This window comes from Perognathus longimembris, chromosome 2 (assembly GCF_023159225.1).
Source record: "Perognathus longimembris pacificus isolate PPM17 chromosome 2, ASM2315922v1, whole genome shotgun sequence".
Taxonomy (NCBI): Eukaryota; Metazoa; Chordata; class Mammalia; order Rodentia; family Heteromyidae; genus Perognathus; species Perognathus longimembris.
In genome coordinates, this window is record NC_063162.1 from 59,989,363 (window position 1) to 60,016,209 (window position 26,847).

Consider the following 26,847-nt stretch of genomic DNA (forward strand, 5'->3'; position numbering starts at 1 on the left):
AATACACATTCAGCAACTTGACTGGAACAATGAATAAGCCGCTTGGGTAATTTTCCTTTTCTGGGCTGAGTTGTAGCTTCAGCTCCGAGACTTGATGATTTTGTTGTGTTGTTAGCAATCTCCTTAATGAGAAATGGAATAGTCTCCAGGTACTGGGGGTTCATGCCTATAATCCTAGCTACTCGGGAGGCTGAGGTCTGAGCATGCATGGTTCAAACCCAGCCTGGAGCAGGAAAATCTGTGAGGTGTTTATGTTGAGTTAACCACCAAAAAGCCAGAACTGGAGCCATGACTCAAATGGGAGAGTGCCAGCCTTGGGCAGAAATGCTTGGGGACAGTGCCCAGGCCCTGGGCTCACACGCCAAGACTGGCACAAACAAGTGCATGCATGTGTGCATGCACGCACACACGTGCACGTGCGTGGACACACAATATGTGATAGTAGTTCCATCCTGAATCTATGGAGAATACCCATGCAGTGGTAACATAAAGCAGGGAGCCCCATTCTGGGAGTCTCTTGCATGTACACTGCACAGGAGAAAGGCTATGCTGTTGTGTTCCACTGAGCTCTCCGTTCACCTTCATTGTGTTAAGTATTATAACTATTGTAGAGACTTAAAGCAGAGGGGAGGATGTTCAGGTTCTGTGCAAATACCACACCATGTTTTGTAAAGGACATGGGCATCAGGAATTTGGTGTCCTACAAGGTTTCTAGCATCAACTCTCTATTTATATTGAGGAATTACTAGAGTTACTTCTAATGAAAAAACTGAATAGCCAGGTGCTTGTTGGTCATACCTGGAGCCGTAGCTACTCAGAACGCTGAGGTCGGTGGATCTTACTTTGAAGCAGCCTAGGCTGAAAAGTCTGCTAGAGTCCTTTCTTCTGTTAACTATCCAAAGCTGGAAGTAGAGCTGTGGTTCAAGTGGTAGAGCACCATTTTTGAGGGAAAAAGCTCTGAGACAGTGCCTAGGCATGGAGCCCAAGTGCCAGTAAACCTCCCCCCCAATATAATGACTAAAACATTTGAAAAGAAGATAAAATGACTTTAAAATGGTTTGCTGTTGATTCAAGTAACTCATTAAGTAGCCAGTGACATGCACAGGGAGGCTGGCTGAGAATGATGGGGACATGCACACAGATGCCAGGTGGCATGGGCCAGCAGAGGGCCAGTCCCTCCAGCTGCTCTGAGTTCACAGGCTGACATCACAACCCTGACACTCAGGTCACCTCCGCCCCACACCCCAGGGCCAGGTTTGCCATCTGTGGGGTTGGGTGCCAACCAAACACACTCTGTCCTAGAATTGGTCTTCCCCACAGATGCTAGCTACTGCCTGAGAAGAGACCTGGCCCAGAGGCACCCTTCCAGCCATTAAATACTCTTATGGGCCAGGCAGGTTCCATCTTGGGGCTCCTGGCTCTAAACCAAGGCACCCCTCATCACACATCCTCTCCTTGTTCCAGCTCCAAGTAGCGCTGTCAGACCTTTGCTGTGCAGAAAATGTGACAGTCTCACTGCTTGCTGGAGCCTGGCAGCAAAAAGACTTCGATTTGCTATGAATTTATATGGCATCTTTCCAGGCCAGGCGCAAGGAGCTAATTAATGCAGTCACCACCTCCCTGGGTGCCATTAAATTCATTTTATGGCTTAATTAAGAAGGGCTGCATTAATTTTATGAATGAGCAGAGGGAGGTGCCAGCTGATGAATGTGCATGTGAAGTTCATGGCTGGGAGGCAGGAGGCCCCTGGCCCAGTGTCCTTGGGTCTGTCACTGGGCATCTGCTGGGTGGCCTGGAAGTAGTGCCTCTTGTCACTACCCCAGGGAGTGCTGAAGCCTGGGCATATGAGGGAAAGATTGTGTGGCTCTTCTCCATCTCTCATCTCCATCTCATCCTGTCTGTTAGCTGAGGAAGGAGGCGTTGGAAGGAGGAAGGTGGGGGAGGCCACCACAAGGCAGGGCCCCACTTCCACACTGTAGGAGCCAGGCATTGCCACTTTGGTCATTTTCTCATTTTGTGACCACCGATGCTATGTAAGAGCGTTTTGCTAGTTGGATGTTGTTGTTGTTGTTGTTGTTGTTTCTATGCCAGTCCTGGGGCTTGAACTCAGGGCTGGGTGCTATCCCAGAGCTTTTTCACTCAAGGGTAGCAATCTACCACTTGAGCCACAGCTCAAGTGGTGATTAAGTAGAGATAAGAGTCTCACTGGCTTTCTGGCCCTGATTGGCTTTAAACCACAATCCTCAGATCTTAGCTCCTGAATAGCTAAGATTATAGGCATGAACCAGTGGTGCCTGGCTTTAGTTGTTAATTGATGAGCCTCTGGCTTGGAACAGAAGAGACTTATTCCTTGAGCCTCTGATTTAGTGGCTCAACCTCCTTGCATAACACCTACCTATCGCAGATTCCCAGGCCTAGAAGCCCCTCACAGGCAATTGGGCCCAAGGGCAAACAAAACTCTGCAGAAGCTGTTTCTAGGCATGAGTGTAGCTGTGGTCCTGCTGGTGCCCACACACAGGGATAGGGAAAAGGGCTTCTGGGCAGGGCTGACTGATCGCATATGGTATGTCTCCTGTCTTTGAGGGGGCTGTGGCTGTGTCCACCCAGAGCACCATCAGTCCTGGGGCCACAGAGGAAGATGACAGCCCCACTGAGAGTGCCCAGGTGCCAGCCAAGTCACACCCTGCCTGGAGGCAGCTGAGAAAGTTTACACAGAGCCTCTTGAAGGAGCTCCTGATTGGAGCCTCCAGCCCCAAGCAGTGGCTGCCCCTGGAGGTGTTCCTGGAGGTGGGTAGAATGGGGGAAGATGTTGGTGGCCACGTGTAGTGGGTGTGGTCAGAGAGGGGAGAGGCCCGTGAGGACCGGGCCTGCCAGGCCTAAAGGGTGCTAGCTGGCTGGTTGGTGGGGGGCTGCCTTCTAGGATTACAGAAGTGTGGGGTGGGGGATGTGAAGCACAGGCCCTGGCAGAGTGACAGGTGAATAAATAAGGGAGAGCAGGGTCCCTACAAACCTAGAAGAGGAGAGGTTTGCGCAGAGTGATTTATTGGTGATGGTGTTAGGGAAAATAGAGCACTAGACAGAAGGAGAAGTAGGCTCAGCTTGGTGCTGGTCTTAAAAGGACACTGTCCAGAGAGTTGGCTTCACTTGGAGCCTTAGGCTGCCCTCTACTGCCTCCTCCTTCTGGGAAGTGACCATGGCCAGGAGAGGGCAATGCCCCACAAAGGGATAGGAACACAAACAGGGGCTAGGCTATTAATTAGGGCACCTGCCAGGAAGGGGGTGATGGGCACTGAGGGACCCAGGGGCCATGTAGCAGCTAGTTCCATCCTGGGCCATGTTCCTAGGCTTTTCCACACAGTGCCACCAGCCAGCAGAAGCGAGACTTCCAGTCTGAGGTCCTGCTTTCCACCATGGAAGTGTTTCACACAATGAACAGAAGCAGTGTGTCCATCCTCAGAGGTGAGTGGGTGTTTTCCTGTACCCTGTTCCTGACCCTAGGCCACTGAGCTGAGCAGGAATGCTAGGCTAGTGTGCCCACTACCCACTGACCCCAGTGATCAGATCGCCACTCCCCTTAGTGAGTTAGTCTCTCCATGCTACCACACATGGGCAGCCAGGATGCCCAGAGAGAGGATGGAGGTGTTTGCTAATTTCCATAATATCTCTTTATCACTATACCACTCAGAGACAGGAAATTCTCTATCCCCTGGTCTAAAATTATTTCTCCTCCTAAGGGGGGCACTGGCAGCTCACACCTGTAATCCTAGCTACTCAGGAGGCTGAGCTCTGAGGATCAAGATTCAAAGCCAGCCATGACAGGAGAGTCCTTGAGACTCTTACCTCCATCTAATCAGCAAAAAGCCAGAAATGGAGGTGTGGTTAAGTGGTAGAGCACCAGCCTTGAGTGAAAAAGCTAAAGGACAGAACCTAAGCCCTGAGTACTAGCACCTCCCTAAAAAATCAGTTCTCCTCTAGCTCCAGTGTAAATATGACCCCTTTGCATGGGGTCTCAGAATTATTGAAATTAACATTCCTTTCATGGTATCTGAGGCTCTGCACCTGGGCTGAGACTAAATGCCCAGTAAACATTTCTCCAACAAGTGAACTAGATGGAGAGCTGCCATTGCCCCCCAGATCTTGAACTTAGGGCTTTACTATAAAAGCTTAGCTCCAGAGCATGTGTGCTATGTCCAGATGAAGTGAAAGTCCTTCCTGTGCTCATTGGGCATGACTCATTTTGGGGAGGTTTCCTGCCACACTTTGGGCCTTTCTCCTGGAATATCGGAGAGGTAGAAAAATGCGGAGGAGTTTTCTAAGAGTGTTGCATGGTAACTTTGGTTCTGGGCTGGCCCTGTGGCTGTAGCAGGCATAGCCTAGGGTGGAGACTTCCACTGGGCAGAGGTCCCCATCATAGCTAATGTGAGGGTGGGCTTCCAGAGATTATTAGTGATCTCTAGACTCTGGGTTTGCAGGCTCCCTGGGAAGCACTTCCTGGACATGTTGCTCTACCCTCTGCCCACCATGACAGTAGGGGCAGTGCTTGTCATGGCCACATCTGCTCATTTGTCTCTGGCATTAGATTTTCTACATCTTCCCTATGAGCAACCACTGGAAGAAATGTCCCCCTTGCTTGGTTTCTCAACATGTGGTTTGTATTACTGACTGGTTTGTCAGAGATCCATTTGATTTGAATACACCTGTGCTCCTTGGTCATCTACTAAAGACTCTGGAGCAAAGGCACACACTGGTGAAAAGGACATGCTTACCGCTGGGGCCTCCAAGGGAGTCAAGTTAAGCTCTCATCTTGAGCCAGGTGTTAGTGGCTCACACTTTTAGTCCTTAGCCACATAGGAGGCTGAGATCTGAAGATTGCAGTTCAAAGCTAGCCTGGGTGGGAAAGTCTGTGAGACTCTTTTCTCCAGTTAACTACCAAAAAGTGGGGGTGTGGCTCAAGTGATAAAGTATCAGCCTTGAGTGAAAAATCTAAAAGACAACACCCAGGCCTTGATTTCAAGCCCAAGTACCTATCTGTCTACACACACACACACACACACACACACACACACACACACACACACACACATACACACGCCCTTTCATCTTTTATCTTCTCACCCCCGACCAGGCAGTCAAGAGCCTCATCCAAACATAGAAGCTGCTGCTCCTTCCCTTGCATACATTTCCTACTTTACCCAAAAGCTGGTGGAGAAGCTGTACAGTGGGATGTTCTCAGCAGACCCGAGGCACATCCTCTTCTTCATCACAGAGCACATCATGGTGGTAAGAACCTGGGCTGCCTAGGGTGGCAATGTCTGCTGACAAGCAGGTGTGTTTACTGGCATGACCTGGAATATTGCTCATTGGTTTAGCTGAGTCTGCTGTTCTTTGCTGATACAGCACCTCAGATAGGTGGGAGAAAGGGGCAGACCTTGAAGGCCCAGGATATACCTAGTGGCCTAGAGGCCAGTGGTTGGACTCTCCCTCAGGCCATGCAGAGTCTTCCCAGCTTCTTCCTGGTACACCTGCCCCCTCTGCCCTGTTTAGTTTTAACTGGGATTGTTAGCTTACCCTTAATTATTATTCCTTACCAGCAAAGGAAGGTCCAAAATAAATCCTTTCCTCTTTATAGCTGTTCTATTTTCTCTCTTAATATCCACTTCTGTCTGCAGGCAGGACTGAGTGTGTGTGTGTGTATATGTGTGTGTGTGTGTGTATGTTGTATGTGTGTATGTGTGCGCACATGCACTGTGCCAATCTGGGGCTTGAACTCAGTCAGTACTTGGGTGCTGTCCCTGACCTTCTTGACCCAAGTGAAAATGCTCAGGGACAGTACCCAGTCCCTGAGTTTAAGTCCCAGGACTAATATTTAAAAAAAAAAAAAAAGAGGACTGAATTCAGAGTCTTAAAGAACAGAGTTGCAAATGGAAAGAACTCCTGGTGGTCAGAAGAAAAATTCACCACAAAGAGTGGGTGCCCAGGCCTTCAGTGCTATGGGGCCCAGGCTCTCAAATCTCCTTAAGCCCTTTGTCCTGTTCTCCTGCGGCTGCCAGGGATGCCAAGATGAGGTTGAGAGGTGCAGTCCATTGGAGAAACTAGAGAAGATGATGATGAAACCCTGAACCCCAGATCCCGACAGGCTGAGAGCCAACTGAATTGAAAGGAGAAATCACCACTCACACCCATCTCTCTGTATCTAATGATGACTCTTCTGATAGACTCCTTTTCCTGAAGCCAAATAGATGTGCCCAGTGATCTGTGCTGGAGACCTTCTGCCTCCTTCTTTGAGTTTCTCATGAACTAAAACCCCCTGGCCCTGTCTCCTCTGGATGACATAGTGGGGAAAAGGCATAGCTACTGTCTGGTGGTTTGCCGCTGGCTGGCCCCCTGGCTTCTTACCTCTATGTGGATGACATTATGGTCTGCCCCTCCTGCCATGACATTTACATGAGATTCTATTTATTTATTTATTTATTTATGTTATGCCAATACTGGGGTTTGAATTCAGGGCCGGGCCCTGTTCATTTGCTAGTTTTCTTAAGGTTGGCTCTCTACCCCTTGAGTCACAGCTCCACTTCTGGCTTTTTGCAGGTTAGTTGAAAATAAGACTCTTACATCTGAAATTCTCGGAACCCAGATCAGTTTGCCATGGCCATGGCAAACTTTCAGCTCTTTATTTATTTAATGCAAGTTTTTACCCAGATATTGAATTGACTTTTTGATAGAAGTCTTTCTATTAAATAAATCCAAAATTAGATGAAAATAGCCTTCTTTGAAATTCAGATCATGTCGGTTTTTGCTCATATTATTTTTGTGACATGCATGGTCAGTGGGTGAGGTTGCAAAGTCTTTGTAAGTATGTGTGTGTGTGTGTCTTATTTTTTATGACACAGGTCATCGAGAACACATCTTCTCAAAGGGACACTCTCATCAGCGCTTTATACAGCAGCTTAAATAAAGTCATTCTTTACTGCCTCTCCAAGCCCCAGCAGTCTCTGTCAGAATGCCTTGGCCTTCTCAGCATCCTGAGCTTCCTCCAGGAGCACTGGGACATTATCTTTGCCACCTACAATTCCAACATCAGCTTCCTCCTGTGTGTCATGCATTGTCTTCTACTACTCAATGTGAGAAGGTAAGAGCTGCCAAGATGTAGACTGATACTTGAGTGGTCAGTATCAATAGTAGATGCCTTTGGTTTAACTGGCCATACAAATTCTGTACAATGTTCAAGTTATCTCCAAACTGTCCATGTGACTTTTGTGTGTGTGTATGATGGATTGGGACTTGAACTCAGGGCCTGGGAACTGCCCCTGAGCATTTTTTTTGGTCAGTTGTGGGACCTGAACTCTGGGCCTGGGCGCTGTTCCCTGAGCTTTTCAGCTCAAGACTATTGCTCTGCCACTTGAGCCACAGTGACAGTTCCAGTTTTTTGGTGGTTAATTGGAGGTAAGAGTCTTATGGACTTTCCTATCCAGACTGGCTTTGAACTGTGATCCTCAGCTCTCTGCCTTACGAGTAGCCTAGAATTACAGATATGAGCCACTGACCCCCATCTCCCTGAGCATTTTCACTCGAGGCTAGCACTCTATCACTTGAACCACAGCTCTAGTTCCAGCTTTTTGGTGATTACCAGGAGATAAGTGCTTCATGTATTTTCCTGGCCTGCTTAGCTTTGAACAGTGATCCTCAGCTTTCAGCCTCCTGAGTTAAACAGTATCTCTTATCAAGGGAGCCAGGGAGAAGAAACTGTGATACTACACTTTGCTCTTGTCCTTTTCAAGCTTGATCATTTGAAAAAACAAACAAAAGCTCCATCCCTGTTTCGAACATTACAAAGCACTAGAGGTGAGGTGATTTTTCCCAACTGTCTCTGGAAAGCACTGAGGATCCCTCTGCCCTAAAGGACTTGTCCTATTTGCTATTCTATTTATTACTGTACAAGCATATGCCTTTTTATTTGTCTGCATTACGAGACCCATTTTGGTGTATGGTTAAAGTTGAGGCTCTTTATCTTTTCTGTCAGAAGAATTGATTAGGTTCTATATTATCTTGAAAGCAGAGGTAAGAAGGACCAAATAACTAGCTGGATTAGTGTGGTTGGAACAATGCCCTCCCAGCCCTCCAGGTAGCGAAGTGGACACCCATATCCCAGAGCAACTATAGATTTAGAAATTTCAAAGGGGCATCCCATGTTGGCGTCTTTTCATTTTTGTGTTTGTCATTTTAGGTTCAGCCTGTAGACATTTTCTCAGCATTTATTCTGTTTCAGGAGGCTGAGGGGGAGATCCTGAGAGAGACAACAAGGACGCTAATAGAATTGAGACATCCTCCTGACCCAGAACACACTTCCTGGGGAAGCTAATACCTACACTACTTTGCTTCCACTTAGAACTGGCTACATTTTGTGGGGGATGTTGGCAGAATTTAAATGTGAGGCCCATATTAAAAGTTACTAAGAATTTTAAGTTGGTAAAGCAAAGTCTAAGCATGAGACTCTTTCCAGTGTACAGCCCTATGCAGTTGTCCAGGCCCTGCACCATGAAGCCATCCTCGTTTCAGGGTATGGAAACAGTCCCCCACAAATGTGGCTAGTTTTGACAACCTGATGGAGGCATACATCAGATTTTGAAGAAAGATTTGTTTTTCCACTATGCAGAAAATCATGCTACAATATTTGCAGTGAGAAGTTGTTACAAGGTGTTTGCTTTAATTTAGTTTGACATTTGTCCATATTGATGGGTGTTAAGTTTCAAGGTATTAATTTGGCTTTTTGTTGTTGTTGTTTTATTTTATCCTAGAATTTTATTGACTTAAATGTCTTTACTTAGATTTAAGAAATAATAACATGTATATATGAATAAGTAAAAGAAAGTTTGTAAGTGAGAAATGACAAAGGAATTGAGTTACAATGCAAAAAGTTGTATGTAGTCACTTTTATGAATACATCACTGTAAGATGTCATGGGAAATATGTAATTCTTCGTGTTATATATGTTTTATTTTTTCTGAACTTCAAAAGATTATACAGGAGATTACAGTTTGGTATGTCCATCTTAAGTGCCCACTGTTTTCTGATGGGAGTCCCTGTTTCCATCAGACTCATTTCACATTTCCTACTTCCTTTATCGCATGGGCACATGGAGTATTTTGGCTGTCTTTGTTCCCTGTTTCCTTTTCCATGCATTAAAACCCTGCCTAGTTATTTGCAATGGAGAACTAGAATGGTCCCAAGGACTCAAGTCTGTAATGGAAACTCTTGTGTCTACTAGTTATCCAGAAGGATTTGGACTGGAGCCCAAACCTAGAATGACTCCTTACCATCAAGTCTTTCTTGTCCCCAATGAAGAGGTAAAAGAAAAACAGGAAGAAGATCTCCCAAGTTTGAGTGATGGTAAGCTTTATTTTAGTTATTTATTGTTGTTGTTGTACTTCCCCCACCCTTCAATGATATGGATGTGTAGTCATACCTATAGAGTTGTATTCTTCGGTTTATTATTTCCATTAAGAAAGACAATGCTATTAAAGTAATTTCTAAATGTCAAGAGTGGGCTTGGAAATGTAAGAGATGGAGTAGCATAAGTTAAGCCAGAAGATAATAATATGGAATAATCATATCATGTTAGAAATAAGATGGATTAGAAATGGAATGAAAGTGATGGATGCATGGATGGGTGGATAGGTGGGTGGATGTCTGATGAATGGAGGGAGGAAGTGGGGAAGGAGGCAAGAGAGAGTGATGGACAGATAGATGGAGCTCTGTGCTTAGACTTGGTTAGTCTAGAAGCTTCCTGTTTACTGAAATTCTTGCATACTGCACTGTAACTTGAAGGCATCATGTCATCTTACCTGGTTCAAGCTATCACTAAGTGACCTTTCCTCATTGTTCTCTACTAAATGAGAAAGAAAGAAAAAACTCATTACTGTCTCTAAACTTTTAGCTTGATAGAGTTTATTAATCTCAAATAAAATTAAAGGGATGTTAAATGTATAGCTTGCATGTGTGCACATGCATACACATGTGCACAGACACACACGGACACACACACACACACACACGATAACCAGTTTGAGACACTGTGGGAATGAAAAGCTTTGGTAAATCTTCTTCTGTCACTTGGCTAGCAGAAGTTCCCCTTGCTTTGTGACATTTTGTAACATAAGACAGGGGACACAGTACATCCATATTTTGTCAGATAGGTGCTTAAAAGCAATGTTCTTTGAAGTTTGTCCTCCATTATTAATCCATACACTCCAGGATTTGGTTGGTAGAGCTGCCTGAGCAGTGTCCATCCTTCTGAGGTAATGAAACAGATGCTAGAGGGTTGGCACTGGACAGGGTCTCAGTGGCCAGAGACTTGAGGAACCTGTGGCGCAGTCCTAGGGGGCTCTGGATTTGAGCTCAGAGACCCAAAAAACCCATGGCACAGTCCTAGGGGGCTCTGGATTTGAGTTCAGCTGAGACCCACTTGGTGGGTCTGCCCAAATCTGATAGCATCAAGGATACTGAGATGGATGGGCCTGGCAAGCATGAGCCAGTGCTACGAAAGGGGACTAGATCAGGTCCTGAGCTCCAGGGCACAGTCTTGTATTTGAAGTCCATTCCTTAGAGAGGTCAACATGGGAGAAAAGGTTGGGAGGAGCTATTTGAGGGTAGAATTGTGGCTCTAAGGCTCACACAAGACATCTTTCAAGTATCCAATAGAGTTGGAGGTGTGGGAAAAAGAGGATCTCTGATCTCATCAGCCCCATTTTCCTGACTTGGGCCTGTGAGGCAGGCCGGGTGGTAGTGGCAGCTGGAGGTAGGAAAAGGGCAGCTTGCACGGATAGTGGTGGCACTGTCTGTGGCTTGGCATCCTGATTCTGCCCAGAGCTGGTTCAGGACACTGAGAAGCATGTAGGTAAAAGTGACCTTGATGGTCTTCTCTCAGCTCTCTCTGGAGGAGGAGCTGATGCCATGCTGATGGCGCTGTCTGCTCTCCCTCTCTGCTAGTCCAGCACAACATACAGAAGATGGCGCGAACTCTCTGGCAGCAGCTCGTGGCACAGAGGCGGCAGACGCTGGAAGACGCTTTCAAGATTGATCTATCTGTGAAACCTGGGGAGAGAGAAGTGAAGATTGAAGAGGTCACCCCACTTTGGGAGGAAACAATGCTCAAAGCCTGGCAACATTACTTAGGTAGGTCCAGGAAATGGGAGCTTCAGGCTCACAACAAGCCAGATTCCCCCAAGGCTACACCTAGGGCCCACTACCTTTTCTACATAGAAGCTCCTTTAGTGTGTGTGGCTGTGTGAGTACTGGGGCTTGAACTCGGGGCCTAGGTGCTGTCTTTGCTCATGGCTGGCACTCTCCCTCTTGAGCCACAGCTTCACTTCTGATGTTTTGCTGGGTAATTGGAAGTAAGAGTCTGATGGACTTTCTTACCCTGGCTGGCTTTGAATGCTGATTTTCAGAGCTCAGCTCTCCTAAGTAGCTAGGATTACAGATGTGAGCCACAAGCACCTGGCTACACAGACTTTTTTGGCCCTGTATTTGGTGATACTTAGACCGTTAAACCTCATCTTTTTTTCCCTCACTGAGAATGAATGATGCATTGCTTATTGGGTGAAAAGGGAGGCTCAAACTCAGCCAAGAAGATAGAGCACATTGGTCTCTTAGAGAGATGGGCCTTGAGTCATAGCTAGGGCTTGGCTTTGAAAGTTTGCACCTAGTTATGCAATAACCTTGAACCTTAGGTACTTTATGTCCTGTCACTTCATGAAATGAACATCTTCATCCCCAAACTACTAATGTGATCATAACCTAATATTTTTGCATTCATATCAGTCAATGATATAGCAGCAATGAGGTTTTAATTTTGTTTTGGAGGAGGTCACTACTCTTAAATTGTGGCTTATATACTTGTTATGAGTCTTTCAGCAAAATTAAATTCATGGTGATTTAAGAACTAGCCGGGAGCCAGTGGTTCACACCTGTAATTCTAGCTAATCAAGAGGCTGAGTGATAAGGATAACAGTTCTAAGCCAGCTTGGGTAGGAAAGTCCATGAGATTTTTGTCTCCAGTTAACTACCAAAAAAGCTGAAAGTGGAGGTATGGCTCAAGTGGTAGAGCACTAGCCTTGAGCAAAAGAAAAGCTAAGTGACAAGGCCCAGTCCTAAGTTCAAGGCTCAGGACTTGCATAGACACAGACACACAGATAGACAGACGGACAGACACACACACACACACAGACTTAAGAATAAGTTATATTCATGTAAATTTTCTCAGACTCTTCAGAGATCCTTACCTAATTGGTTTCAAAGTTGATCCTGGCAAATACATATGTCTGTCTGTCTCCTAATACATTTGTGCTGCTTCACTAAAATATAGGCTAGATAATTTTTAAGCAATAAACATGTATTTGCTCCCAGTTCTGGCAGCTAGAAAATCCACGTTCAAAGTAGCAGCAGATCCACTTTGTGATGAGGGTTCTGTCTACTTCCCGGGTGGAGCTCTTGCTACATCATATTCAGGGAAGGAACACCATGCGTCCTCACCTGGGAGACATAATGAAAGGGCAAAAAGGGTTCAGCTTCATGACTTAATCTCCTTTCCAGAAACTCTGCTTCTTAATCTCACTACTGAGGACAGAATTTTGGAAGGAACACATGCAAGCCATACAATATCTCTGTACATGCATGTATAACTTGAAGGTAGAATGATAGTGTGAGTCTGCAGCGTAGGCAGTTTCCTTCTGTGGAACCGGGTGTACTGCGCTGTGGTTCTTTGATGGCTAAGGAGACTACAGAAACAGTTTACCTTTGAATTCAGCTCTGACATTGTTTGCTTTCATGCTCTCAGCATCTGAGAAGAAGTCTCTGGCCAGTCGCTCAAGTGTCACACACCACAGCAAAGCAACTTCATGGAGTGGGAGTCTCTCCTCAGCCATGCGATTGGTTCCTGGGAGGCTAACCAAGGACCCCGAGTGCAAGGCAGAGGTGAGTCCAGATTTGTTGTCCTTACACACTGGCAGGCCTCGGTGTCTTCTGTCTCCCATCTTTCACTGGATATGACCTAAGTCCAGAGCATTCAGAGTTTCTTCTGAGGGTTTCTTTAGAGTGTTCACATGGCTTCCTAGTTTAGGTCATGTGTAAGGGAGTCAGGCCTTAGGATGGCTTCACCTTGAAGTTAATCTTGGATCTCCTTTTGAGGCCAGGAGCAGGTGTTTCTTTGGGAGTTAAAAACCAAGCTGAAACTGGTTGCTGGTGGCTCAGGCCTGTAATCCTTCCTACACAAAAAGTTGACATCTGAGGACTGTGACTTGAAGCCCGACCCCAGACCAGAAAGTCTATGGAATTCTTATTTCCAGTTTACCACGCAAAGTGGAGGTATGGCCTAAGTAGTAGAGCACCAGCCTTGAGTAAAAAGCAAAGGGACGTTGCCCAGGCCCTGATTCAAGCACCAGCACCAGCACAAAACAATAACAACAACAACAACAACAACAAAAAACCTCCAACCATAGAGCCAGTCTCTTCTGGGGTTCTATATATTTAAAGGATCCTAGGCTGCTTCTCAGCAAGACCTGGTTGTGAGTCGAGCTCAGGACTGAAGCTTTCCTGCACACTTTGGCTCCATTTCTAATAGACATGGCAGTGGGTCCTGTTGACTGTGTGGGGCCGAGCCTTTGGGATTTTTTTATCTACTTTTTGAAAGTTGCATAATAAATCCATCCTAAAGCCCAGTGGCATTAGCAGTGACCTTTTGCAGTTAGAGACAGCATGGGAAAGGATCTGGGGCACAGGAAGAGGTTGGGAGTTTCTGTTCCATGATGTCTCAGGCATCATCTGGGTTCTGTTGCTCATATCCAGTGGCTGTTCTGGCTTTAATCTGAGACTTGAATCTGAGCTGTTGGGCAGAAAACCTGCATCTGGTCCGCCCTGTGAATTGGGCTTCCTTACAACATGGCACCAGGATTTGTAGGGCTGCAGCTGCTATGGGTGATGATGATGATGATGATGATGATGATGATGAGATGATAATGATGGAGAGAAAACACATGCACAGGCAGAAGCCGTGCTGCCATTTAAGACTTAGGCTCATGTGTGTAATGTAGCTGAGACAGGCAGGGTGTTTGGTAAGGTTCAAGGTTAGAGAACTGGACTCTACCTCTGGATGGGGTGGGCGCCATTCTACAAGAACATATTGACCTGAAAATGTGTTGAGGCCCATTTTGGAAAACACTGTCTGTTCTAAATTCCAATCCTCGGGTCTTCAGAGGCAGACTGTGGTGCTGCAGGCCCCGCACAGTCTTTGGGTCAGGAGACGATGGGCAAACTCCTTGACCTTAGACTTTATCTCTCTCATGGACTGGATCACTTGTGGCAGTGAGGGCTCAGGCTTCCCAGGATGGAGCACAGGTAGCTGACAGGGATTTTACCTTTGGGATAGAGGGGTCCATCTCTACCTGCCCAAATTTGTTGTCCATGGTGCCCAGTGGCAGGTAGAGGCAGTATCAGCAGAGGCTGGCCAGCCGGGGAGGGGTGTCTTCTTACTGATGTTGAAGACTCAGTATGGGAGAAAATGCCTAGCTTGGACATGAGATCAGAACCAAGCTTCACTGATCAGGCAGCCACTGCTAAGAATTGAGGGTGATCCCCACCTCTTACTCAGGTTCCATAGTGACGGACTTTTATTTTGTTTTGTATTATTTTATTTTGTACAAGTATTGGGGATTAAACTCAGGACTTGGGTGCTGTCCCTGAGCTATTTTGCTCAAGGCTAGTATTCTATCACTTGAGCTACAGCTCTACTTCTGGCTTTTTGGTGGTCAATTGGAGATGAGTTTCACAGACTTCTTAGTCTCAGCTGGCTTTGAACCATGATCCTCAGATCTCAGCCTTCTGAGTAGCTAGGATTACATGTGTGAGCCACAGCAGCCTGGCTTGTTTTTGATTGATATATATATTACATATATGTAATTTTTTTGAGTCTCAGTCTCACTGGGTAACCTAGGATGGCCCTGAACTTGCTGTGTAGCCCAAGCTGGCTACAGCCTCTCAAGTGCTGAGATGAATACACATCCTACTTAGTGAGCAGAGCTTTCTTGAAGACACTTTGCTCATTCAGTTATGCATAAGATATTTATTAAGTACCTGCTGTATGCTGTGGTCTAAGCACTAAGGTTATAGCGGAGAACAAAATGACTTGTTCTCTGCTTTTGTTGAGTTGCATTCTAAGTAAAAATGGACTATAAGCTGGTCAACAAATTCAGAAATGTTCAGTGCTGTTTGTAATGAGGAAATGTTTAGAAAGTTAAGAGAGAGAGGGTAGGGTAGGGGGAGGAAACTGGCAAAGCTATCTCTGCCACAAGGTCATGTGGATCAAAGGGAGAACTTAGGCTGTGCACAGATGGCTCTTACCTGTAATCCCAGCTCCTCAGGAGGCTGAGATGTGAGGATTGAGGTTTGTAGCCAGCCCAGGCAGGAAAGTCCATGAGACTCTTATCTCTACTCAACTAACAAAAAGCCAGATGTAGAGATGTCTCAAGTGGTAGAGCTCCTGCTTTAAACAAAAAATGAAGGGACAGAGCTCATGGTCTGAGCTCAAGGCTCAGTACACACACACACACACACACACACACACACACACACACACACACACGGAGAGAGACAAAGAATTTAAGAAGCATATGATGATGCCAGTACTCACAAATAGGTCATGGATAGGCAAGAACTGGTTAGATAGAGAAGGTGTCTCACAATGGCACTGGGGCAGGGCCACCCCAGCTTCTAGGGAGCCATGGGCAATATTGCCCTCTGCTTTTAGCATCAGAAAAAGCTGTGATCTTTATCAAGGCAGTGGCAGAAATGTTTCAAGTGGTTCTCTTTGTTGCTTTGGATTTTCAAAAGTTCAGAGAGATGTCCTGGTCTAGGGTTATAAATGCACATACCTTATTGAATCAGTTCTGTAATGCTTGAGAAGGGCCACCTTCTCGCTGGCCTCTTTCTTCCTCTTGGCCTCACTCCCTTTCCCTTCAACCTGATTTATTTATACCTTTATAGCTGAAAATATATTAAGCTGTATGTTTTAAGAGAGATATTTTCTTGGAAACAAAGGGAATTATGCTCCAGTATTTTGTTTTTAAATCAACTGCACCAAGCCAGGTATTGGTGCTCACCTTTGTAAACCTAGCTACTCAGGAGGCCGAGATTGTGGCTCAAAGCCAGCCAGGGCAGGAAAGTCTGTGAGACTCTCTTATCTCCAATGAACCACCAAAAAGCCAGAAATGAAGGTGTGGCTCAAGTGATAGAGGGCCAGCCTTAAGCCAAAAAGCCAAGGGAGAGTGCCTAGGGTCTAAGTTCCAGCCCTACTATTGACATCTAAATAAAAATAGTAAATAAATAAAAATTTAAAAAATCAACTGCAGCATTCCTTATTAGTGTTCCTGGCAAGTAATGCAGTCTGGTCTGAGCACAGGGTCTGACACAGAACGGGCTTTTAAACAAGAGACCTGGAAGGGCCCAGAAAGAGCTAGAAGAAGGTGGCCTCTTTTTGGTTGAGATGAAACTCACCAGCTTTGAGCCCACACATTCATCACTCTTCTCCAAGAGCTGGCGTTGTCATTTCCAGAGAACTCAAGTTCTCAGGTACATATGTATGTTGTGATGTCATAGGATAACAGCATCAACTATTTGCCCTGGGGTCTGTTTAATTATTTTTAAAAATTAATTTTGATTATTACAGCTGATTACACCTCAGTGAGCAATGTAATTGATATTTTCTAATGTATCCCAAGGAACATTTTGTACAACACGCTTTTTGTTGTTGAAGGTTAAAGACTCCGTTATTGGTTTTTCCCTAAATATGCCCACATCATTAGTCCCTCCAGCGAGGAGGTCGCCATCTGGAAAAAGCAGCACGGAGACATTAGTCAGGCACAAGTGCATGAAATTGGTGTTTCTACATCTTCTGTCTCTCTCTTCTGGAAAGAAGAGGTTTGTAATTAAAGAAGTTGGTGTTGGAGGAAGCATTATTCATTTGGTGTTATTCCTTATCATGTCAGCGCTGACAGCTCTATTGTACTGATAAATTGTTCCTGGGAGCGAGACACACAATGTAGGATTCATAATTCCTCTTACCTAGCTTCATCTGAAGTAGAAAATCTTTGCTTGGTGGCCAGTGAGCTGCGCTCCCAGGCAAGCTTGGCCTGTTAGGTGCTATTTCTGTTCCTTGATGATGTTCTTCCTTCTTTTCCTCCTGGCTCTACTGCAGTCCCTTCTGCACTCACACTATTCAGTCATCATGCCTGGTATGACGAAGGCCGTGGGTGTCAGCCTGGGCTCCCAAAAGCCATATCATATTCTGCATGGGGCACTCTAGTGCACACTCTTCCCAACAGGAAATGTGGCGTTGCCTATATCAGTTGCATAGGTCAATTTCAGACATGGTTGTTTCATCACTGTTGATACTTTCTCTGTGGCAGCCACGATGGCAACATATGACATAATTTACATTATTGGGAGCCAGGTGATGGCTAGGTGCATGGGGATATTCTGTTCAGTCTCTCATGCTTACTTGGCTGTTTTGCTCACAGCTGGTGCTCTACTATATGAGCCATACCACCATTACCAGCTTTTGCTGGTTAATTGTAGATAAGAATCTCTCATATTTTTCTGCTTGGGCTGGCTCTGAACTGAGATTCTCAGATCTCAGCCTCCTGAGTAGCTCAGATTACAGGCCTGAGCCATTGGTACCCAACCTCCGTCTAGCCTTCATATAATTCTTCTGCCAATGTAGAATTATCCTCCAGTATTAAGTGTATCATCCTTGTCTCAATATTCTAGCACAAGAGAAAAGCATTAGCAAACAAAGTAAGTGCTGAGATGCTGGGAGTGAGTGGGAAAGGGCTGTAGAGGGCATAACACCTAGGTCTGCATGTGGAAGGGTGAGAGATTGGAAGCCTTTTGGCAAGAGAAGGCCTAGGTATTGCAGGTACAAGACAGGCACTGTGTAGGCAGACAGGAGGTCAGGTCAGGGGCACCTGGGCCAGGTTAGAGAGATTCTTAATGTGGGAAGGGAGTGAAAAGAGGAGTAGTCCATTTCTCTTCCCACAGATTATGTTAAAGGTGAAGACTCTGAGGCAGAAGGCTGGCAAGGGTTTTGGTGTGGTTTAGATGGGGGAGAGTGGAAGGTTCAGGAGTAGTGACTGGAGCAATCAAACACCAAAGAACACGCAGGAAAATTGTCCTCAAGGCTGGGGTGAAGAGAAAAGCTCACCAAGGCAGAGGTAATGACTCTGAGAAAAGAGGGTGCCTGAGGCAGGGAGGTATGTGTTTTAGGAGATTCTGTAGAATTCTGTAGTGGATAAGGAGAGTTAGGAGTCACAGGAAGTGGAGAGAGAATCCTCCTAGAAGAGGAGAGGGAGCCCCTCAGGGTGGATGCAGACTCCTTATCTGTCTTACTGAGTAGAGTCAGAGCAGGACCTCTCCCATTCTCCCTGGATGTATTGCATACTCTACATGAGCAGACTGCTTCCTTTGCAAGGAACCTGTTGGGTCTCTCTTGAGGAGACCGCCCTGGCTATCCTCCTAGGACTTGTGGAGAAGCAGCATACCCCACAGAGGGACAGCATACCCTGCAGAGGAGGGTCAGCTCACACATCCATGCATTGAGCAGCTAGCAGGAAGGCTTGCACTTGCTGTGTTCTGCACCACAATGGAAAGTTGTAGTGGCTTTCTGTGTGAGGATTCACAGGAGACTGGAAGATACTATAGTTAGGAATTATGAAAGATGCTAGGTGCTGTTGGTTCACAGATCTAATCCTTGCTACTCAGGAGACTGAAATCTGAGGATGGCAGTTTGAAGCCAGTCTGGGCAGAAAAGTTTACAAGACTCCATCTTCAATTAACCCGTAGAGATCTAGAAGTGGAGGTGCTCAAGTAGTAGAGCACCAGCCTTGAGTGGAAAACCTACGGGAGAATAGTAGGTCCTGAGTTCAAGATCTAATACTGGCATGAAAGAAGAGAATGAGAGGGAAAGGGAGAGAGAGAAAGAGAGAGAGAGAGAGAGAGAGACTATGAAAGATGAACAGCTTGTGGCTTTGCTGCATGCTTGTCTTTCCAAGGAGAAGTGAGCACTAGAAATCTGCTCCAAGGTGTTTCTAGGTCCTTTCCCAGACATGCCAGATCCACCAGCCCCCACAAAACTAGCATAGATACACCAGGGGGGGTCTTGGAAACCTCAGGGCAGGACACCTGGATGGGCAAGTGACTGTGGACCTTCCATCCATAGCCATCTTTTATCAATATCTTCCCTGATTACACTCCCACCCCAGACATGCCCTGCACCAGCAGAGAACAAGATGCTGAATGAAACCAGCAAATGTCACAGGACCATTAAGGGATGTTCTTGCCAAGCCCCTTGGCAATGGAAGGGGCATTGTTGTTGCTTATAAAGAAGATAGAGAAAATTTATTGAAAAGCAGGAAAAGAAAAACAGTACAGTAGACTCTTTGTGGAGAAGGAATCCAGAGATCAGAAGATCCTGGAAGAGACATTTGTGACCCACTATCTTTTTAAAACAAATCCTTGTAGAAAATTCTGAACATACACAGAAGTAGAGAAAATAATAATGATTTTTCTACATATCTATCCATCATCTCAACAATTTCTAACTTCTGGTCTTATTTTTCTTTTCTTCATCTCGACCCACTTTCCCTCCTGCACTGAATAATTCTGAAGTGACACTGCAGACAGCCCATCATTTTCATGCAGAAATGCTTTGCATGAAAATTATTTTCTTTCTAAAAAGTCACAAAAACAAAATGAGAATTGAAGAAAAGGAAGCACATATGCTGACCTGGGTGTCATAGAAGCCACTGTGGGCACGATAGAGCTTTTCCTGGTTTCTTTGCTGGGGTGTCCTCTGGCCCCTTGCTGATGAAGGGTGGGTGGGCCTTCTGAGGCTGGAGCCACTGAGCTTCAGAGATTGTGTGGCTTCAGGAAAAGGAGAGTGAGCTCTGTGGGTAACACTGCCATTTTCTAGCTTCATGCCTACTCTCTGCCTGGGCTCATTTGTGCTTGAGGATGGATAGCTCTTCTTGTGTTTGGAGGTTTCAGCCTCAGAGTTGACTCTCCGGCAACAAAATCTCATGATCAGCAGAGCCCAGACTGAGGATGGATTTTTCACAAATAGCCAGAATGGGCCTCAAAACCAAAGTGAAGTAATTGACAGCACAGAGGGTAAAAACTGAGGAAGCAAAAATTCAGCTTGTAGAACCAGATGTCAGAATTCTTCCAGGTGTTATGTGGTAAGAGAAATAAAGTCAAAGATGTTTAAGAGTTCAAAGGATTTTTTTTTCAGAAAGAAATTATTTTGGATGATTTTGAACTCAGGGGCTAGGTGCTCTCCTCTAGCTATTTCACTCAAGGCCAGTGTTCTACCATTTGAACTATACTTCCACTTTCAAGTTTTTTGGTAATTAATTGGAGATAAGAATCTCACATGCTTACTTGTGTGCATATATATGTATGTATGTATATTATATGTACTACATATTACAGAAAACATGCATTCTTTGTCTCTCTGGGCCTGACTCACTTTACTTAATATAATTTTTCTAGATGCATCTGTTTCTCTGCAGATGATATAATATCATTCTTCTTTGTGGATAAATAAAATTCCATTATATATGTGTATTATGTGTGTGTGTGTGTGTGTGTGTGTGTGTGTGTGTGTGTGTACATATACATCTCACATTTTCTGATCCATTCAGTGAAGAGCATCCAGGCTGTCTCCATGTCTTGGCTGTGGTGAATAGTACAGCAGTAAATATGGTTGTGAGATGGCCCTATGATATCCGTGTTTGTAATCTTTTGGATAAATACTAGAGAGTGCTATTACTGGATTAGAGGGGAGTTCCTGCTTGGATCAGAGTTCTGATGTTTTTTCCCATTCTTTCCTGTAGTAATTTCATGGTTTCAGGTCTTATACTGAGATGTCTTCCATCCATTCTGAGTTGATAATAGGACAGGGTGACAGATAGGGATATGCTTTCAGTTTTCTGCATGTGGATGTCTGGTTTTGCCAGAATAGTTTATTGAAGAGGCTGTCTTTTTTTTCTCTCTCATCTATGTTTTTGGCTCCCTTATCAACTATCAGGTGACTATAGGTCTGTGGGTTTATTTCTGGATCTTTCAGTCTGTTCTATTGATTATCAGGCCTATTTTATGCCTGTACCAAGCTGTTTCCATTACTGTAGCTCTACAGTAGAGTTTAAAATCTGAAATTGTTTTATCTCCAGCACTGCTCCCCCCCCCCCACAATTGCTTTTGTGATTTGGGGCCTTTTGTGGTTCCATGTGAATTTTCATATTGTTTTCTCTAGCTCAGTGAAAAATGACATTGATATATTGATGAATATTGCACTAAAGTAGTAGATTGCCTTGGGCAGTGTTACCATCTTCAGTTTTGCCAATCCAGGAACATGACAGATCTTTTCACTTCATAGTGTCTTCTTAAATATCTTCCTTCAAGATTTAAAATTTTTGTTTTAGAGGGCCTTCATTTCTTTGGTTAGGTTGATTCCTAGTTTTTCTTTTTTTTTCTAATGGGACTATTGCAAATGGAGTTGCTTTCCTGATTTTGCTCTTAACCTTCTCATTGCTGGTGTACAAAAAGGCTGATTTTTATGGATTGATTTTATATCCTCACAGGAAATCTGTAAAAACCTGAAATTCAGTTAAGTCATGACACTGAACTTTTTTACTTCAATATGTAACAAATGCAATTGGTGTTTGCGGACAACAAAGAAAGACCTTCCCCAAGAGTCAAGCATTAATTTAAGAGAGCTATTGATAGTTCATTACAGATGCATGCATATAATTCTAGCTCATCAGGAGGCTGATATATGAGGCTCATAGTTCAAAGAAGAAAAATCCATGAGACTCTTATCTCTAGTAACAAGCAAAAAGCCAGAATTAGAGGCATGGCTCAATAGGAAGAATGCCAACTGTGAGCAAAAAGAGCTGAGTACAGGTGGGACTTCCTGAATTCAAGTCCCAGCACTGACATTAATTAAAGATTTTTGGGAGCAAGTTGCCTGAGTTTGAGAGAAAATTGAAATACATGAGGCCTTTTGAAAGTGAGGTAGCAGATGGTCTAGTGGTAAGGACAGTCTTGGTGGTGTATTCTCACTGGCTGGTAGAAAAGTAGAAAAAACACCCTGTGTCCACAAATCAAGAGATTTCCATTGGAAATGAGAGAACAATAATACAGAAAATTTGAAAGTGTGGATGGAAATTTTATTGCAAAACTCAGTCATGTTTGGTGGTAGGAAGAGCCAGTTATGGGCAAATAATTACTAGGACTATCTGTTAAGAATTAAAACTACTCAGAAACAATGCTTAAAAAAAGTACTTTGGACAAATTTATACTTGGAAAGATATAAGTTATATAAATTATGTAGCTGTAATCAAGACCTTCTGCTAAGTGGGATCTTGATTTTCTTAGTTACAGTGGGTAAGGCTGCCAGTGAGACATGATAATAGGAGGAGACAGAGGAGTATTGTGCAATGGAAACAGTAGAAATGAGACCAAACTACATTTATGAGAAAGACTGGCAAGGCTCCTTTACTGCAGACTCAACTTAAGGCAGCCATCTTGAGCCAGTGGGAGCCAGCACTGACTAAAGGTGAGCAAGTTGCTTGCTTAACAAGGGGAAGAAGCAAGATTTGGGGTAGACAAAAGTTGTTAATTGTCCATGGTTCCAAAAGATATTTTTCTTTGTCTATACACATTTCTGACCTCGAGGTTTGTAGGCTAACTAGCAATGACTTATCCTGGAAGCTGCTGGCTAAGTTATCCCTGCTACTGGTGTCATTTGCATGCATACATATCTTGGATTTACAGTTCTGGCCACATGAAAGAGCTAAAATATTTTAGTGCTTGCCAGGGACTGGTAGCTCACACCTGTAACCCTAGATATTTAGGAGGCCAAGATCTGAGGATTGCTGGTCCAAGCCAGCCTAGGCAGGAAAATCTGTAACACTTCAGTTAACCAGCGAACAGCCACACATGGGATTGCAACTCTACTAGTAGAGCACTAGCCTTGAGCGTAAAATCTCAGAGACAGTGCCCAGGCCCTGAATTCAAGCCTCCAGAATAGTACACACACACACACACACACACACACACACACACACACCCGCACACACGCATGCGTGAGCGCATGCGCCTTTCAGTGCTTGATCCAGGGACTATTATGTCCTTCCAGTTTTTTGTGTTTTTTTTTGGTTTGTTTGTTTGTTTTTTGTCAGTCCTGGGAACTGAACACAGGGCCTGTGTTCTGTCCCTGAGCTTCTTTTGCTCAAGGCTAACACTCTATCACTTGAGTCACAGCGCCACTTCTGGCCTTTTCTGTTTATGTGGTGCTGAGGAATCAAACCCAGGGCTTCATGCATGCTAGGCAAGCACTCTACCACTAAGCCACATTCCCAGCCCATCTTTCCTGTTTTGCTTTGTTTTTTAATCATCTTGCATGAATGTCCTGGGCCCACGGTTTGCTCTGTACCTTTTACAGGTGCTTGAGCTTCCCAGAGCAGCTAGTTCCAACAGGCAGCAGGCCAAGTGAATCTACCTTATATTGTCTTGGACAAATTACGTGTGTGTGTGTGTGTGTGTGTGTGTGCTGTGAGACTCTCATCTCTAGCTATCAAAACAGCCAGAAGTGAAGCTATGACTGAAGTGGTAGAGTGCTAGCCTTGAGTGAAAAAAAACTTAGGATCAGTGTCCAGGTCCTAAGTTCAATCCCCAGGACTGGCAGGACACACACACACACACACACACACACACACACACACACACACACACACACACACACACCGAAAACCAAAACAACAACAACTGTTCTAAGAATGCTTTTGACAGGTAATAAAGACCCCGAATTTATTTGCCTTTTATCCCCTTGCTGTAGTCTCTCTCTCTGTTTTCTCTTGATGTTTCTTCAGAGATAACTCATCCCTCCCCCAAATCTGCTGCTCTCCCCTTTTGCTGTAGGTTATGGAGTTGCTGTCTGGGCCAGGACTTTTCTGGAAAGGATTCCTTCCATGGTCTAGTTGCAGTATTCTGGGAAAAGAATGAAAGAGAACTCATTTTGATTTGTTAAGCCTTAGAATATTTTTTTTCAGTTAAACTAGAAGCAAAATCTGTGTAGCACATGTCGAAGCCCTCAGCCCTGAAGGCAGCTGTGTTGAGTCATCTCACCCGGAATGAGATGTCATATCTGTTGTTGGAGGTAGAGGAAATCCTCAGGGTCAAGGAAATGCCACCAGGCTGAGGAGAGGGCAAAAGAGGACAGAATTAGCCTCTAAGGTAGGTGTGTGTACGCACACATGTGCGTACACACACGTGCCAGTCATGGGGCTTGAAATCAGGGCCTGGGCACTGTCACTGAGCTTTTTGCTCAAGGCTAGGACTCTACCACTTGAGCCATGGTGCCACTTCTGGCTTTTTGGTGGTTAATTGGAGATAAGAGCTTGTGGACTTTCCTGCTGGGCTGGCTTCAAGCTTTGATCCTTCAGCCTTTTGAATAGCTAGGATTACAGGCATGAGCCATCAGTGCCAAACTTAAATTTTTTTTTTGCACTGCTCTAAACACCCAACCAGAGCCCCTGTTTCATTTTTTTCTTACCTTGATTAATACACACACAGCCTATCAACCCTCTCATCATATCAGTGGGAAGTGGGTGGGAAGGAACTCCATACCATAACTTCTCAGGAAACAAAGTCACATGGAACTTAGCTAGGATTCATTCTGAAAAGTGTGTCATGCATTAGGGTTTCTGTTGTTTGAGTGAATGCCACAGTTGTGTGTTTACACTCTTTGCACTCTTATTCTCACTTGGCTTTTTCTTCTCAAGGCTAATTCTCTACCACTTGAGCCACACCTCCATTTCTGGCCTTTTTTGTGTGTGTGTGGTTCATTGGAGATAAGAATCTCAATGGGTTTTCCTACCTGGGTTGGCTTTGAACCAAAATCCTCAGATCTCAGCCTCCTGAGTAGCTAGGATTATATGTGTGAGCCAACAATGCCTGGCTTCAAGCAACTTTAGTTTATGAGAAGAAAAAAAGCATAGAAGGCATAGTTCAGTAAATAAATAAAATTTTGACATAGTTGTTTATTATCCTTATCAAGTATATTTGTGTGCAGTACATATATGTTCTGTACATAAATTGCATGCATTCTATTCATATAAGACTAGCAGCTTGCTTAATTTACTCAGCATTGCCACAAACATGAGTACTCTGCAGTACAATATGTGAACCCGTCATGAGGTGATAGGGGTTTTCAGCTCCTTTTTGATGTACAGCATCACATATGTGGTTCATGGTTGATGGACATGACCACATAGTACATGATTGTCATTTCTTACAGCAGAGGTTTGTACAGTCACACCCCTGTCCCATCTAGAACATGGGCTGATGGAAGGCAGTGGCCATTCCTTTTCCTTTAAGCAAGTCGTAAATGTCACTCATCTATCATGAGCCCCTTTTATAGGAGTCTGAGAAATAGATGTAAATGAACAAAGCCAACACGGATACCTTTAATGATGTTTCTTTACCGAGTGCATCATTTGTGAGACATCTTTATCTTCATAATAGAAGGATAATTAACATCACTAATTATCTAATTAAGTTCATTAAGCATCCACCAACAGTGCACTGTGAAGTTGACATTATGTTCCACTGTCAACAAATGCTTTTGATTTCTTAGGAAGTAATTAAAATGTAAATTAGCATGCGATTATATGCACAAGGGAAGTTTTGAACCAGATATTCATTTCTAAACTGCTTAGGGCAACATAGATTTTGTGTTATTTTTTTCTTCAATAAAAGCAATCATTTTGCTACTAGCGTTGAATATTAAAGTTGCCATTCTGCAGTTCAGGATTTGGGTCATAGTGAGGTTTTGTACTACAAGATGTGGAACACTTAGTTGATGGATTTGTTGCTATAAACTGTGCTTTTCTTTCTTATTGGACCATTTTATTTAATATGTTTGTTTACAGTTGTGGCTGTCATGTTTAAAAAATATTGCAACTGATTTTTTTAACCTGAAAAAATGTTATAGTTCATGTCTTACATCTCTACCTAAGCTTCCCCTTTAAAAATACTTTACAGCAAATTGTTATTATTTTATTTTTTTACTCTTAAAACTTAAAGTAGTTGTGCAAGGGGTTTTAATTCAACAAATCAATTTACAAGTATGATGTATCTTGGTCAATGTCACTCCTTTCATCATTTTCCCCCATCTTTCCCAACCCTACCTATACCCTCAAATAGTATGCCTTTATTCTCACATGTGTACATTCAATATAATGACTATGTTTACCTACCTTTTCTCTCTCCATTTGCCTGCCCCTCTCCCTTGGACAAAACATATTTCAGCTATCTGGCATTTATTTTGTTAACTGTTCTTCTTTTAAGGCATCCCTGCTGTCAGTTAAGTTTGAGGAATACAATCAATCATATTTGCCCAGAAAAGAGACACCTATCAAACTTGTGATCTGGCCATACTTGATCTCAATTTTACATGTGTCCTGCTTTCTTTGGGCATCTTCTTTCTTTCTGGCACAGCGTTATCAGTGGAGAAATACTCAGAGTAGTGCCAAATATAGTTACCTCCGAGGATGAGACTTCCCGATGCATCAGAGACCCATCACAGCTGTTAGAAAGAGGCTCTCCAAGGCAAGAGCCGGCACATCATGTCCAGAGCCCCAAAGCTTTCATCCTTGGAACAATCTTGACTGGATTATGGGATGCCAGTCTCTGACTAGTGCTGCCGACACAGGGCCATAGTCATGTCCTTTTCTGTCA

The 26,847-nt window shown here is 44.4% G+C and overlaps 1 protein-coding gene across 2 annotated transcripts in view; it reads left to right on the forward strand.

Moving 5' to 3' along the window:
- The window catches only part of Wdfy4 (WDFY family member 4), a 268,449-nt gene that overhangs the window by 105,725 nt on the left and 135,877 nt on the right, over positions 1-26,847 (forward strand). The window contains exons 33-39 of one of the 2 annotated variants that reach the window (XR_007209958.1): positions 2,584-2,787; positions 3,345-3,459; positions 5,126-5,280; positions 6,891-7,129; positions 9,266-9,387; positions 10,992-11,172; positions 12,836-12,967. Coding sequence is in view for 1 of the 2 variants with exons in the window: in XM_048339220.1 (XP_048195177.1) it covers positions 2,584-2,787; positions 3,345-3,459; positions 5,126-5,280; positions 6,891-7,129; positions 9,266-9,387; positions 10,987-11,172; positions 12,836-12,972 (1,158 nt within the window). In the remaining variant the exon portion in view is untranslated. Of the gene's footprint in view, positions 1-2,583; positions 2,788-3,344; positions 3,460-5,125; positions 5,281-6,890; positions 7,130-9,265; positions 9,388-10,986; positions 11,173-12,835; positions 12,973-26,847 lie in introns of those variants that run through there. The other variant, XM_048339220.1, reaches the window with a different exon arrangement.